Source organism: Toxotes jaculatrix, chromosome 16, assembly GCF_017976425.1.
Source record: "Toxotes jaculatrix isolate fToxJac2 chromosome 16, fToxJac2.pri, whole genome shotgun sequence".
Classification (NCBI taxonomy): domain Eukaryota; kingdom Metazoa; phylum Chordata; class Actinopteri; family Toxotidae; genus Toxotes; species Toxotes jaculatrix.
This window is the reverse complement of record NC_054409.1, coordinates 6332793-6345771: the sequence shown is the minus strand read 5'-3', so window position 1 is coordinate 6345771 and position 12979 is coordinate 6332793. Positions and strand designations below refer to the sequence as shown.

The following is a 12979-nucleotide window of genomic DNA, read 5'->3' as shown; positions in this document are numbered from 1 at the left end:
GGTATTTAAGCCCAGCCTCACCTGCTGCATTCCTGCAGGTAACCCGGATGTTTCTGATGCGTGGAGATTTATTGCGTTACAGAAACTATAACATGAACCATATGTATTTATTTATTTATTTGAAAATGTGTGTGTGCGCTTAAAGTAGACACAAAGTCTTAAAGCATTTCAAAAATACATTTATTTTGCAAAAACCAGGAGCTGTTCTCCAATCATCCATCCTTCAAAGCAAAAAACAAACAAAAAAAATTGAATTTCATTCCATAATAAACCAAGAAATGTCTGAGATATTCTGTTGTGCATCTGAAAAATGACAAGAATTAAACAAATACTACTAAACAGTAAAATCTGGGTTATTAATGAGGACATATGGCAGACTGTGTGCTGTGATGCTCGGAAAATATTTCAAAGGAAGGTGCTCTCAAAGAGTGAAAACAGGTCAAATCCTCTGCTGATCAGTACTTTAGTTGTTTGTGGTTTAGATTCCACACACCGCTGCAGCTGGTAATTACACAATAAATATTGACCCTGTAGAACAGATACTCTTTGTGCCATTTGGAGTCCCCCGGATAAAATTAACCAAAGAGAAAGAAAAATGGCACCTGCTACATGGCAAAAATAAAACGTGTATAAACCTGATCTTTCATTGGCAGTTGAAGAAGTTGACCCAAGAAGTGTGGGAGAAACTATGGGAGCCCAGAGTGGACAACAGTGTATTATCAAATAAAGGTAAAATGACAAGAAAAAAAAAAAAAACTAAACAAGCCTGATGTCACAAAATGATTGTGTTGTGAGAAATTATATTTTATGATTGTGACTTAACAGAGTAAGAGAAAAGAAAGTGGTGCAACATTTATTTCCAATTAATTACTATTTTAACATGATAGCGTGAATGTTGGATGTTGCTCCTTTTTTCCTTTTCCTATTTACTTCACTTGGTCTGACCACAAATTTGCCACGTTTAGGATTTTGACATAAATAAATACTTCATGGTTGTGCCAACAATCATTTTTTGTCAGTATTAACTTTTCACGACCACAGAAAAAAAGAAAATCTTCCTAATTCCAGAAGTTAATACGGTAATCTGCGAGAAGGACGGTTTCAGTAACAATGAAGTGGAACTCCACCTCATCACGGTTCATTTTACTGAGTCTGTGAATACAGATGTAAATTGTCTTCTGTAGCTCCAGAGGAGAAAATTACGAGACAGACTGACAGTGAAACGATGACAAAGTGCTGCTATTTTTACTGGATAAAAACCTTCGGGCACATTAGATGAAGAATTTCAAGTTCTTCATATTTTTCTGAAAGAGATGTGAAATGCAGAGTTTTCTAATAGTAGTGTTGAATTGCTCTCAGTGTTAAAATGTGCAACATTTATTTGACGGATAGTTTGATCAGAACTGGACTTTAATCAGTCTCTTCAGACATTTAACCACACATGAAACAGCCAGCCAGACATTTATGAGTATTTTCAATGACTGAGTAATTGTTTACATTATTTATGAATTAAAATATTTGCTCCAGCTTCTAAAATCTGGGACTGGCTTTATTTTCTGTGTTTCATGTCATCATAAATTAAATATCTTTCTTTAGGTTTGGTGAATTTGTTGTTACTGTTATTATTTGAGGTGATTGTTACAGTTGTGTCCCGAGTAAAATGCTGAAACGCTGAACTGCAGGAACATAAAATATTTGGATCCTAAAAGAAAAAACAAAACAAAAAAAGCTTCAAATCAAAAATTCAAAACTCTGAATATCTTCCATCTTCAGAATCATCTGGAATATTCATTTTTGGGACATCAAATGTTTAATCAAAACTTTAAAAGAGGAAGAAGCGGAACAGTTTTTATGATTCAGTGTAAATTCTGCTGCAAACAGTAGTCAAACTGCTAAAAGTGCTACAGGCTCCAGACACACAGACAGTAGTGGCAGTAGTAGTGTTACAGTATGATGTGACAGTGACGATAACAGTTTTCTCAAAGCAGTTCCCCTTTAAGATCTGTGCACAGAGCTGTTTGTTGCGGTGTCCCCTCCAATTTTGGTGTTAATTTATTCATTTATTTATTTGTTTACTGTACACGTGCGGGAGCTGAGCAGGGCTGGTGAAGATCTCTGAAAACTCTGACAAGGTGATAATATTTTACAGACGATAATGTTTTGTTTTTGAGAGATAAGACACCTGCTCACGTCGTTTGCTTATTAGAAATAAAGAGGAACGTCTGAAGGTTTTAAGCTCCTGAAAGCACCGTCAGGGTCGTTTAAGGACAATTACAGTGTGATTGGGTTAGGGTTAGGGGGGGAATATCTGCAGGTAAAATACCCGGAACACTAGAATTGCCCTTTAAAGCATTTGACAGTGAACTTTCTTAGGATCTTCTGACTTGAAAACACCTGACAGTCCTGGTCTGAGTCCATGCAGTGCTGATTGCTGATGCTGAGGTGAACAGAGGTGCAACACGTACAGTCAGGTGTGAACAGAGTGACAATGAGGCACATTAAAGGCTTTTCTTCTTCATGTACGAATCCTGCATAGTTCCAAAGTGTGAACGGCGCCTGCATCAGGTTCTCTTCCTCCTTCATGTTACACCACCTTCACTTCAAAGCATTGCTCAAGCTCTGAGAGTTTTTAGGGAGCCAAACGTCTGTTTTTCGTTTCCCATCCAGTGGCATGTCCGTGACATCACAGTGATGTCACAGTGGTGGACCTGACTGCGTGGACGGGACCTGGAATCACAGACTGTGGGAGCAGTGACGGAAATGGAGAACAGCAGGACGTGGGGCCCGGCAATGAGAACGGAGACGCCCTCGACCAACTGTGAGCCTCCGCCAGCTCCACCGGAAGGCTCTCGGCCAACCGCGTCAGCTGCTCCTCCCCCTGTCGTATGAGGTCCTCCAGGTGCCGTCGGCGAATCAGGAGGGAGGGTTTGGTGCTGACGAAGTGGCGGTAGTCCTGGAGCTGTGGTTCGGTGAGGTAGCCTGACAGGATGGCATGGACCACCCGCTGCCTCCGGTCCAAGTTCTCCTTCAGCTCCCAGGCGTCTTCAGTTTGACGGAGGAGCAGAGAGCGTTTGTGATGGAGGGAGTCCTGAGGAGGAGGAGACGACACAAAATTTCTTCAGTTTATACACAATTCTGTTTCTTACTAATAATTCTAAACTGATCATGTCAACAGATAAATGGAAACTACAACTGGAACTTTGCTTTTTGAAGCCACGGCAGTAGTGTGGTGGTAGAGTGTGGTGGTAGTGGACAAGTGTGGTGCAGTGTGTGACTCTGGTCCAGGTGCTGGATGATCGCACACAAAAATACACCTTTACCACAGGAGCTATCTGACATATCACAGGTATAATTACAGTGTGGTTTAGGGACATGGCTGCTGGACAAACACATACATGTAGCTTTAGTGCTATCTTGTGGCTAAACTGCTGCACTACAACCCAGCTGAGGCATGATGGGAATTTACTTGGTAAAATAACACACCATGAGTGAGTCTGGTAAAGAGAAAGTTAATGTTTGATCAGTGAGTTCACTGAAAACCGTCAACACTGTGATTCATCATTCCTCAGTTTGAGATAAAGGAAGACACAGTAAACATTAACAGAGACATCTGAGGGCTCTTAAACCTGGATGATATCAGTCCTGTGCAGGCAGAGCGACAGACAGGATGGGCAGATAAATAGACACACAGGTAAAGTCATATGTGTCAGACAGGTGCACGGCGTCCCGCCTCACCCTCTCCTCCGCCGTGCCCTCCTGCGTCAGCTCCTCTCTCTTCAGAGCGAGCAGGGACCTGTCGATCCTCGACAGTCGGCTGCACAGAGACAGCAGCAGGTTCACGATTTTCTCCAGATCTCCTGCAAACACAACAAGGGCAACATCTCAGTCTCTGACACATTTAAAGTGAAACACCAAAGCATCATGGTAGCCGTAGTTGTTGAATATCAACAGAAGACTCGTAATGTGTTGTTGACAGTGAGAGTCAGATGTTGTACCGATAAACACGCTGTACTTGTCCCTCTCGTTGGTTTTGAGGTGTTCCTGTACCAGCGATTCGATCTTCGCTCCCAGCGCCTGGTGATGCCTCATCTCCTCACTCAGAGCCTCCTTCTCCTGCTGCAGAGCTTCCACGCTGCTCCTCAGAGCCTCACACAGCTCCACCTGGAGGACAGGAAGTGAAACACAACAAGACTCAGAGTTTCACCTCTTGCTGCTGTGTGATGTTTAAATAAAACAAACTACTGAATCAGAACATGGAAGAGCAGAGACAGAGGATGAGTTATTGTCCCAACAAATGTGTAAAAGACAGTCATGGACTGGTTGTGAGACCACTCCCAAAGGCCCTGTTTCTCTAATCATTCATATTTCTCTCCATCATTGTTGTGCTAGTGGATTTTGCATTTATTGGTTTAGCTGTGTGTCTGACTCTGGATTGGCCATGTAGATGTTTTGTTGTTTAGAACATTTAAAGAAGCTCAAGTATAATAATATTAATAGTAACAATACCACTACTACTACTAGTAATAATACAAGACAAGAGTTAATTAAGAAATCTTTTTTTTTTTTACCTTCCTGCTATTGAGGTCTTTGTCTTCCTCGTCCACATTTGTCTCAGTCCCTCCATCCATCCCTGCCCTAGGAGCAGAATCACAGGTGCCATCTTGGATCCTAGGGAGGCCACAAGGTGTCAGTGTTGTTCAACCATTCACACTGCAGGGAGCTGCCTGCCTGTCTGCCTGCCTGTCTGTCTGTCCGAGGATCCAAATGAAACAAGAAGATGGATGAACATCCATCTGCTACAGTAAGAGTGAAGGACCACTGACAGAAGTGTCACATTTGTCCTCTGAGCTGAGACTCCGGCCTCATGTAGACAACGAAACCTGTTTCCAGTGTGTCTTAAATTTTGAGAAGCGTTGATCAGGTTCATCTGGTCTCTCCTGTCCTGACGTATAATGCTAACAGTGTCTTCAACAGTCAGTCAACAGGAAATGTTAGATCATCACTTTAACCCAGTTCCACACCTGTGAACCACCAGCACCAACGGGTCAACCTCTTGGGCTGAACCTGATGTACCGAACACAGCACTCATGCACAGAGAACAAAGCCTATCAACCACCAAAACACAAAATTCACCAAAGGGGCTGATAAATGAAAGAACAAGCTTCTTTTTATAGCTCGCTGAAGACCCATAGTTGAGTCAGCGATGTGTAACATAGCACTGCAAAGCATCACACACTTACTCACGACAGATGGTGCCGCTCAACCCAAGCTGAGGGTGAAGTGAGAGCCAGCGTACCATCAAAATGATTCTGAAGCTTGCTGTTGCAAAATGCTGCCCTCAGATGTCACTGACTTTAAAGGCGAAAACACGCAGAGACAGCAGAGGTTTGTCGTGTTTATTCTCTGTGGTCAGCAGCCGATAAGAAAAGGAGGCCGTCAGCCAACACGAGCGGAGCGACAAATGTTGGTTTACAGGAAATCCTTTTCCTCAAACGTTCATCTTATTTTACTTTAGTTACATAAAACTCACTGTCTGCAGTTTGGGTCGTGCGGTGAAATAAACACACTCAACGTGGACGTTGTTATCCTTCTTTTACATAAAACACTTTAAAGGAAGTTCACTGTGATCCTCCCTCAGCATTAAACTCCAGTGCTGTAATTCACTTTCTGTTTGAAACCCATCATCCTGGCGCATAGTTCAACAAAGTATTTTCCTGATAAGGCTGTTTAATTTCCTATTAAAATAGTTTGGAGGAAATGAGAATGTTGACCAAAAAAAAAAAAAAAGTTACCTGTCATCCAACTGTCTACTGCTCCTGTGCTGCCACGGTGATTTATCAACTAATCTGCTGTTTGGAAAGATCTCCTCCATGAGCTCAACAGTGGACTTAGCCCCCCATGTGTCCAGGAGGGGCACCAGAGAGCTATCCTGCAACACCTGGATACAGTGAAGTAGGAGGAATCGATTAAGCATCAGAGGAAGGTACAATGACAAAGGTAACCGCTGACTCCAGATACCCACCAGCTGCCGGGCCAGCGCCTCCACTCGCAGCTCCTGGGCTGTCTTTTCCCTCTTGGGCAGGGGCTGGTACTCAAGAGCTAGGCTGTCCTCGGTTGTGGTAAAGGAGGTGATGGCGGAGGGCACAGGCGGAAGTGAGACAGAGGAGGTGGGGGACACTGGAGGGGATGGAAGGGACGACTTCCTGGTGGGAACCCTGGAGTTGTTTAAGAATTCTGAAGTAGGACTGAAAACAGGGAAGAGAAGAGAGAAATGGAAGAAGAGAAAGAGACAGAAGTAAAATAAAAAAAAAGGTCCATGATGATCATATTTAAATTCAGGTTTAATTAAAAAAAACATTGGACAACAGACCTTCCCACAGGCAGGTGTCCAATTTCTTGCTCCAGCTCGTGGGGAGGGGGAGGAGGAGGGAAGTCCTCCATGATGCTTGTCTCTTTGATTGGTGAGTGAGGTGACAGAGGGGCGGGATTCTGGAGGAAGACCTCATCAAAGTCGTCCTGCGGTGGGCCTGTGGATGTTTCCGATGGCTGCTGCTGGTCAATGGAGCTGAAGAAGCTGGACTCAGAGATCCGCAGCGAGGACAGGTGGCGGATGGACATATGGGAGGACGAGGAAGGGGGCGACACGGTGTTCCCGCTGTCCTTCCTGATTGGTGGGGCTGTAAGCAGGGACTGGGACAGGGGTGCTGGCCTCACAGGTGAAACTTGTTTGTCCTTTTCTGCTGAATTCCCTCCCCTCATCTCTAAACTGTAGGCTCTCTCTCTGTACATGTCCTTCTCGGCGTCTTCTAATATGGTGGCGTCACTCAGACTGTGTCTTGTCTGTCTCTCTGTTACCAGGGTTTCATCAAAGCCGGTAGTGTTAATGGCAGCACCCTTAGTGCCATCACCGTCTCCCGTGCTGGTTTGTGGGATGCCTGGGAAGGTGATGGCATCCAGGTTTGCCAGGCTCAGCCTCTCACTAGATTTCCACTCAGTGCCGCCTCCACCCTGAGTCCCAGGTGGGAAGAAGGGGTAGGACAGGCCCACGGAAGCTGCCAAGGTGGAGGTGCTGTGGGCTCGCTGGCGCTCGCTGCTCCTCTGTCGCTCCCTACGAGTGACCGGAGTGTGGGAGGAGCCTGGGTCTGGGATCAGAAAGCAAGGAAGAGTCAGAGAGAGAGAAAACAACTATCATGCATGATTCAAGAATCAAAGAATGATTCAATAGGTCTAGACGACCAAAAGTCTGATTCTGTTTGACAGCTTTTAAAACTTTTGCTAACCTTGAGGAGGTTGGACGGCGTTCAGACTGTTCTGGGATGGATGAGGACGGGCGAGACCTCCTGACACCTGGATGTCTGCAGGTCTGAAGGGAAGTCAGGTAAAGGAAGAATTAAAGAAACAGAGGGACATGTCAACAGACGGACATTTAGACAGTTATACTGTCCAGTTTAAATCACAGGTGCGTCCACGTCATGGTGACATGGTCAGATCTAAGGCTGTAGTTAGTGGTGTTACTGTAAAACCAGGTGAAACAAAATAAGAGGAACGTTTAACAATATACAATCAAAAATAGCAGCAAATAAAAATATTTCAGGACATGTTAAATGATAATAATATTTTGTATTGACCAAATTTTATTGACCGCTTACAGCTGTCCCACTACTACTGATACTTAGACACTGAAGATCTCTGCACAGATATACCTGAAGTTTAGTTGCCTCAGCTGAACACTGCTCATCCAATACATACACCCAAAATACTTCCTCTCTTCCTGGTTTCCATTTAGATTGTGTCTCTGTTAATGTGCATTAGTGTCTCGTCTCTTGGCCTCACCTGCTCGTCCCATAACTTTAACATTCAGGTGATGAACAAATAGGAAGCTTTTTGCAAATATTAAACATTTGGGGTTTGAAAATGAACAGCAAAGGTAATAATTGAGTCTGCTGGCAATTCAAAATGTCCAACCGAGGTGTCTCAGATCAGGTGTCTCTTTTATTTTGTCTACGGGAGAAATGCATTTTGCGACACAGGGGATTTTTTTTTAAGTCGCACTCAGTCTGACTTTCTGCTGCATCCACTTCTCTCAATACATCCATGAGATTTTCATAACCCTGTGACCTTTTGCCTGGTGCCACCCGCAGGACACATTATTAGCTCCACCACTGGTAAGGCTAAGAATAGCTACCTCAACAGTGTGTATTTGATCTGTCCATCACTTTTATCACTGTGGATCTAATGAACACTGCATCCTCTAACAGCTGATTGATGATTTGGAAAATGTAAAAAAATGAATATAGGTAAAGTTCAAAGGTTAAAAAAAACAAACTGTGTGTTATTTCATGAGCTGATTTTTAAAGGTCAGTGTTCAGTTACCAGCTGTGCTGCATCTATATTCCCGGTTATATTCAGACACCAGACAAATCTGTGTAAACACACACACACACACACACACACACACACACAGAATTCCTGAAGTGACCTTTGACCTTCACATTTTGAGACCAAACATCTTGAAGAGTTTTAAGTTGATAAATCCCTGTGGACTGGAGTTGGTATTTTATTTATTTTTCTGTCTCTGTGCCAGGGAGACCTCTCTGCTTCCTTAAATTCCTCGGTTTCTCCCTCTTTTAACTCCTCCTCTTCACTCCTCCTGTCTTTTAATCCTCCCTTTCTCACCCCCTCCCTTTCACCTCTCCTGAACTCTTCCACTCCTCTGTGCCCCTTATCTCTGTCTTTCCTTCCATCCAAACCCCCGACTCCTTTGTCTCCTTTCCTACCTTCTTCCTCCTCCTCCCCCTCCTCCTCCTCACTCCTTCCATCACTTCTCACCTATCATTGTCAGGTCTGCTCTTCATGCCCAGGGATACTCCCTGCTTCCTTTCCGGGAGCTTCCAGAAATCCTCCTCTAAAGCTGCCTGGAGTTTAACTTCTGACCATTTGAAGAACAAAAATAAAGAAATAAACTAAACTGAACTTAATTAGTAAAAGTTGAGATTAACTCAGCAAATGTGAAACCACTGAACAAGATTAAAGAAGAGAAAAAAAACTTGAATTCCTCTTTTCCTTCATTCTCTTCTTCCCTGCCAACTCCATCCATCATCCCTTATACTTCTCTCCTTTCACCCCATCCTCCTCCCTCCTCCTGACCCCCTTTTCTCTTTCTCTCTTCTCTCTCTCTTTTTACTTCCTCCCTCTTTTTATTCCACACCCTCTCATCATATCTCATCTGTATTTCTTCTCCTCTGCCTCTCCTCCGTGGTCCTTTTTTTCACCTCCTCTTTTCTCTCCCCCTCTCTCCCACATTATATCTTTTCACTTCCTTGTTCCCTGCTTCCACTTCTTTTCCTCTGCTTTTCATGTTCTCCCCATTTTAACATCCTCCCTCTTTACTTTTCCTCTCACCTGCTCCCTCATTCCTTCTCTCCTCTCCTTGTTTCCTCTACTCCTCTCCCAATACCCCCTTTCCCTCTTTCAATCTCTTTCCCATCCAGCTTTTCACCTCTTCTCTTCTTCTTCCTTCTTCTCTCTCCACCTCTGTCGCTCTGTGACGACAGCAGCAGGGCACATGGACTCATAAGGCCACAGTTGGTTTTAAAATAGCAAAAAGCCAGAAGCACACACACACACACACACACACACACACACACACACACACACACACACACACAGACTGACTGTTAACAGCCTATTATGGAAGAGAGCGAAACCTTTGGCACAGTCATAGAAGTGAATTCCCACTGTCCTTCAGTTATTCTGCATGAAACAAACAGCAGCCTGACGTTTTGTTCAAGCTGGTTAAAATGAGTCGTTCTTACATTCATACCACTAAAGTTTAAACTAAACTAAACTGAGGGATCATGAAAAATGAGAACAGTGAAACCTGCTCTGGGATTTGAACCACCAGCTGTTTGGTCACATGATCACACGCCCTTCAGTACCTGTCCTTCGCTAGAGCGCAGCGTCCAGGTTCAGAGGTGAACACGTCAAACATCCTGACATCACCTGGAGGGAAGTCCTGAAACACACAGACACAAGTCCTTTTAAGACTGGATCATAATCCCATGCTTTGGCTAATTCTAACCACGAGGCCACAGGACACCCCACCATTAATACAACATTGTTTATATTTGTTGAATTGCAAAGTTTTTTTTGTACCAAATTATTTCCAGTAGTTCTTTCTGGGAAATCTATATTAGAAGTTATGTATCAGTTGGCTGCTGGGAAATTTTAGGAAACCATGGGACCTTAAAATGAAAGTGTTCCCCTAATTATCGCCTTTTATTATTACATATAACATTTTGTTTCATTCAGAGATCACAAAGTTGTACCTGACATCTAGGATCTGAATCTAGGGTATGAGGTCCCGTTTCTGTTTCTCTGACCCATTTAAAAAAATACATCCAGACGCTGGCAACAGCAATCACATGTCTGACCAAAGACCTTATCACACACCAAAAATACACACACACACACACAGGCCTGCAGGGTCTACTGATCCTCCACTGAACACTGAACAAGTCTGTTTGAAATATTTATGTCTGACATAATTTCTAAATTTGCATTAAAAAACACACACAACTTCACACAGTACCACAGTGAGTGTGTGCAAGGAAATGATGACAAAAGGAAAATCTGACTTTTTGTAGTTATATTTCTTTTGCAGTGATAAAGGCTGCTGCTCAGCAACTGACTCACATATCAACAGACTATTTTCAAAACAGCTCTCAGACAAAGTCTCAAGTCATTTTCCAGTAGATTTTCATTTAAAAAAAAAAACCCAGCTGAAACCAGAGTCTGCCTGGAATCAAAAACTGGAAATCGGAAAACAGCTTGTTTTGAAGTTATTCACCATGTGTGATCCATAATGTATTTGTTTGACACTAATAACCTAAAAATTCAACACTGTAACACCATCCTGCAGTGAAAGCTATTGTTTAAAGTAAGAGGACAGGATGTCTGTCTGTCTCACTGAACTGTAATGATGTTTATGAGACAGCAGCGGCTCTGATCACTGACGCAGATAAACAACAAATTCATCCTTTACTACATTCCTTTGTGTTTGTCATATGTATATGTACGTGTGCGTGTGTATGTGTGTGTTTTTCTGCGTGTGTTATCTTTGCCATCATCCACATCGGACAGCGCCCAGCCACCATCTCCGGCTCTCTGGCACCTCACAGGAAAGACTGAGGATTCTGGGAATTTCCTGTGTGACTCCGGGGGCCAAATTGTCCCTTAACGGCAAAATGTCTTCAAGTAAATGGCAGTGCCACAAGGATCGTGACTTTCTGTTTGAAACTTCCAATCCATTCAGACAAGACAGTCACCCTCAAATACGATCACAGCAAAATCAGCAAACAAACAAAATAAACAAAATCCTTGCTTCGTTGATATAATTGAGGCCAGTATATGTTCAGTCCACAACATTCTCCAGTGAGCTGACAGACTGTGGTACGCTTACTAGTTTGTAAGATGCTATATCAATAAATATGGGGATAATGGTGCATATTTTCAGACAGTCTCTCTTTTAAGGCCTCCATAGTGTTGCATGTGAAAAAGTGCCACAAATAGTTGTGTAACCAGTGAAAAAAGAGAGCTAGAGAGAGAAGGTCAATCCCCGGCTCCTTTCTCACGGTGTGAATGTTGGATCGTCGGTTTCAGAACGTTACAGAAACACCAAGATGCTTTATTGGACAGCAAAGCAGTGGTTTAAAGTACTATGAGATTGTGGAAAGTCATCTCAGCAGTTTGTGACAGTCGTGAGATTGCAGTTTGTTTCATCCTTGGCCTCATTCAAATGGATGAGGGGGACTAAGGTTAGTGTTGTGTTGTTCAGGGAGCAAAATCCCCTGAGGAACAACAGTTGTTGTAATTGTAATATTTGTATCATCTGCAAACACTTGATTCTATGTCTGTCTCTTTGATTTTTGTTCTTTAGTCTCTGTCCTAAAATGTGTGTAACCATATTAAATAGGGGAATAAAGGACAACCATGTTTTACACCTCTTTGTAAGTCTCTGGAAAAAGTCACCATTGTTAATTATTTGTATATTTTGTAGGAAATCCACAGTAAATTTAGTAGCTGTGGGCTGCAATAAGCTAATACATGACCCCTTGTGGGAGTGCAGGGCTACCTGGTTTCCTGTCTCCATGGTGGGGGAGGAGCGGGAGCGGTAGTGCTGAGGAGTCGCTTGTCTCTCCTCGAATCGCTCCAGGAGATCCTCAGCAGAAGCCGACTTCCCGGCGCTGCGATCTGACCCGGCTCTCTGCAGAGCCCCATTGAGCTGCTTAGACAGTCCCAGGTTGAGCTGTGGCTCCGTGCCCCGCTGCTGGAGGCCCAGGCCTGGGTCTCGGCTAAAAGACTGAGTCTGTCTGCTGAGACCTGCTTCAGGGGTGAGATCCTGCAGGAACTTGGCCTGGGGCTCAGAAGAGGAACCAGGAGGAGCACTGGGAACAGAAACCAGGAAAAACAGTTATTAAAACATTAATGTTAAGTTATAATAATTCATGAATATTTTGGTCTGGACCAAAGGAGTTGAGCAACCGGGCAACAGCCTGACAGTGTAATCCCGAAAGCCACACCATCAGTAAGGCAAAATGCCAGATTTAGCTGCAGCAAGTGTCTGGCTTTGGTTACCTGGGTGCTGGGTGCGCTGGGGGCCTTGGAGTCGTCACCCTGCCCGGGTAGAACAGGTTGGACTGGTGGTTCCGCAGGTCGGCTCCAGGAGGAAGAGTGGAGCAGAGACGCCTCTCCCCAGAGAAACTTCGATCTGGGCCAGAGTCCTGGAGGGAGAGTAAGCTGGAGGCGGAGGAGAGGCTGAGGGTTTCTGAGTAAGTGGGGGAGACTGGAGAGAAGGAAGGAAGGAGGGAAAAAAGAAGAAGGGAGGGACAAAAAGGGAGAAAGAAAGCAATGATCTGATTAATATACCAGTTTTTTTTCTGTTTCTCACTTAAATATTTGCTTTATCTGCCATACACAC

General features: G+C 43.8%; 1 protein-coding gene across 4 annotated transcripts in view; it reads right to left on the bottom strand.

Moving 5' to 3' along the window:
- Window positions 1–163: 163 nt before the first annotated feature.
- shroom3 (shroom family member 3) overlaps window positions 164–12979 on the bottom strand; it is a 47716-nt gene continuing 34900 nt past the window's right edge. For all 4 annotated transcript variants that reach the window (XM_041059605.1, XM_041059606.1, XM_041059607.1 and 1 more), the window contains 11 exons: window positions 12637–12844; window positions 12134–12446; window positions 9939–10015; window positions 7281–7363; window positions 6371–7142; window positions 6023–6245; window positions 5793–5938; window positions 4569–4668; window positions 3996–4161; window positions 3736–3857; window positions 164–3088 (listed from right to left, as the gene is read on the bottom strand). In XM_041059605.1, coding sequence (XP_040915539.1) covers window positions 2684–3088; window positions 3736–3857; window positions 3996–4161; window positions 4569–4668; window positions 5793–5938; window positions 6023–6245; window positions 6371–7142; window positions 7281–7363; window positions 9939–10015; window positions 12134–12446; window positions 12637–12844 — 2615 coding nt within the window. In that variant the 3' untranslated portion in view covers window positions 164–2683. The remainder of the gene's footprint in view (window positions 3089–3735; window positions 3858–3995; window positions 4162–4568; window positions 4669–5792; window positions 5939–6022; window positions 6246–6370; window positions 7143–7280; window positions 7364–9938; window positions 10016–12133; window positions 12447–12636; window positions 12845–12979) is intronic.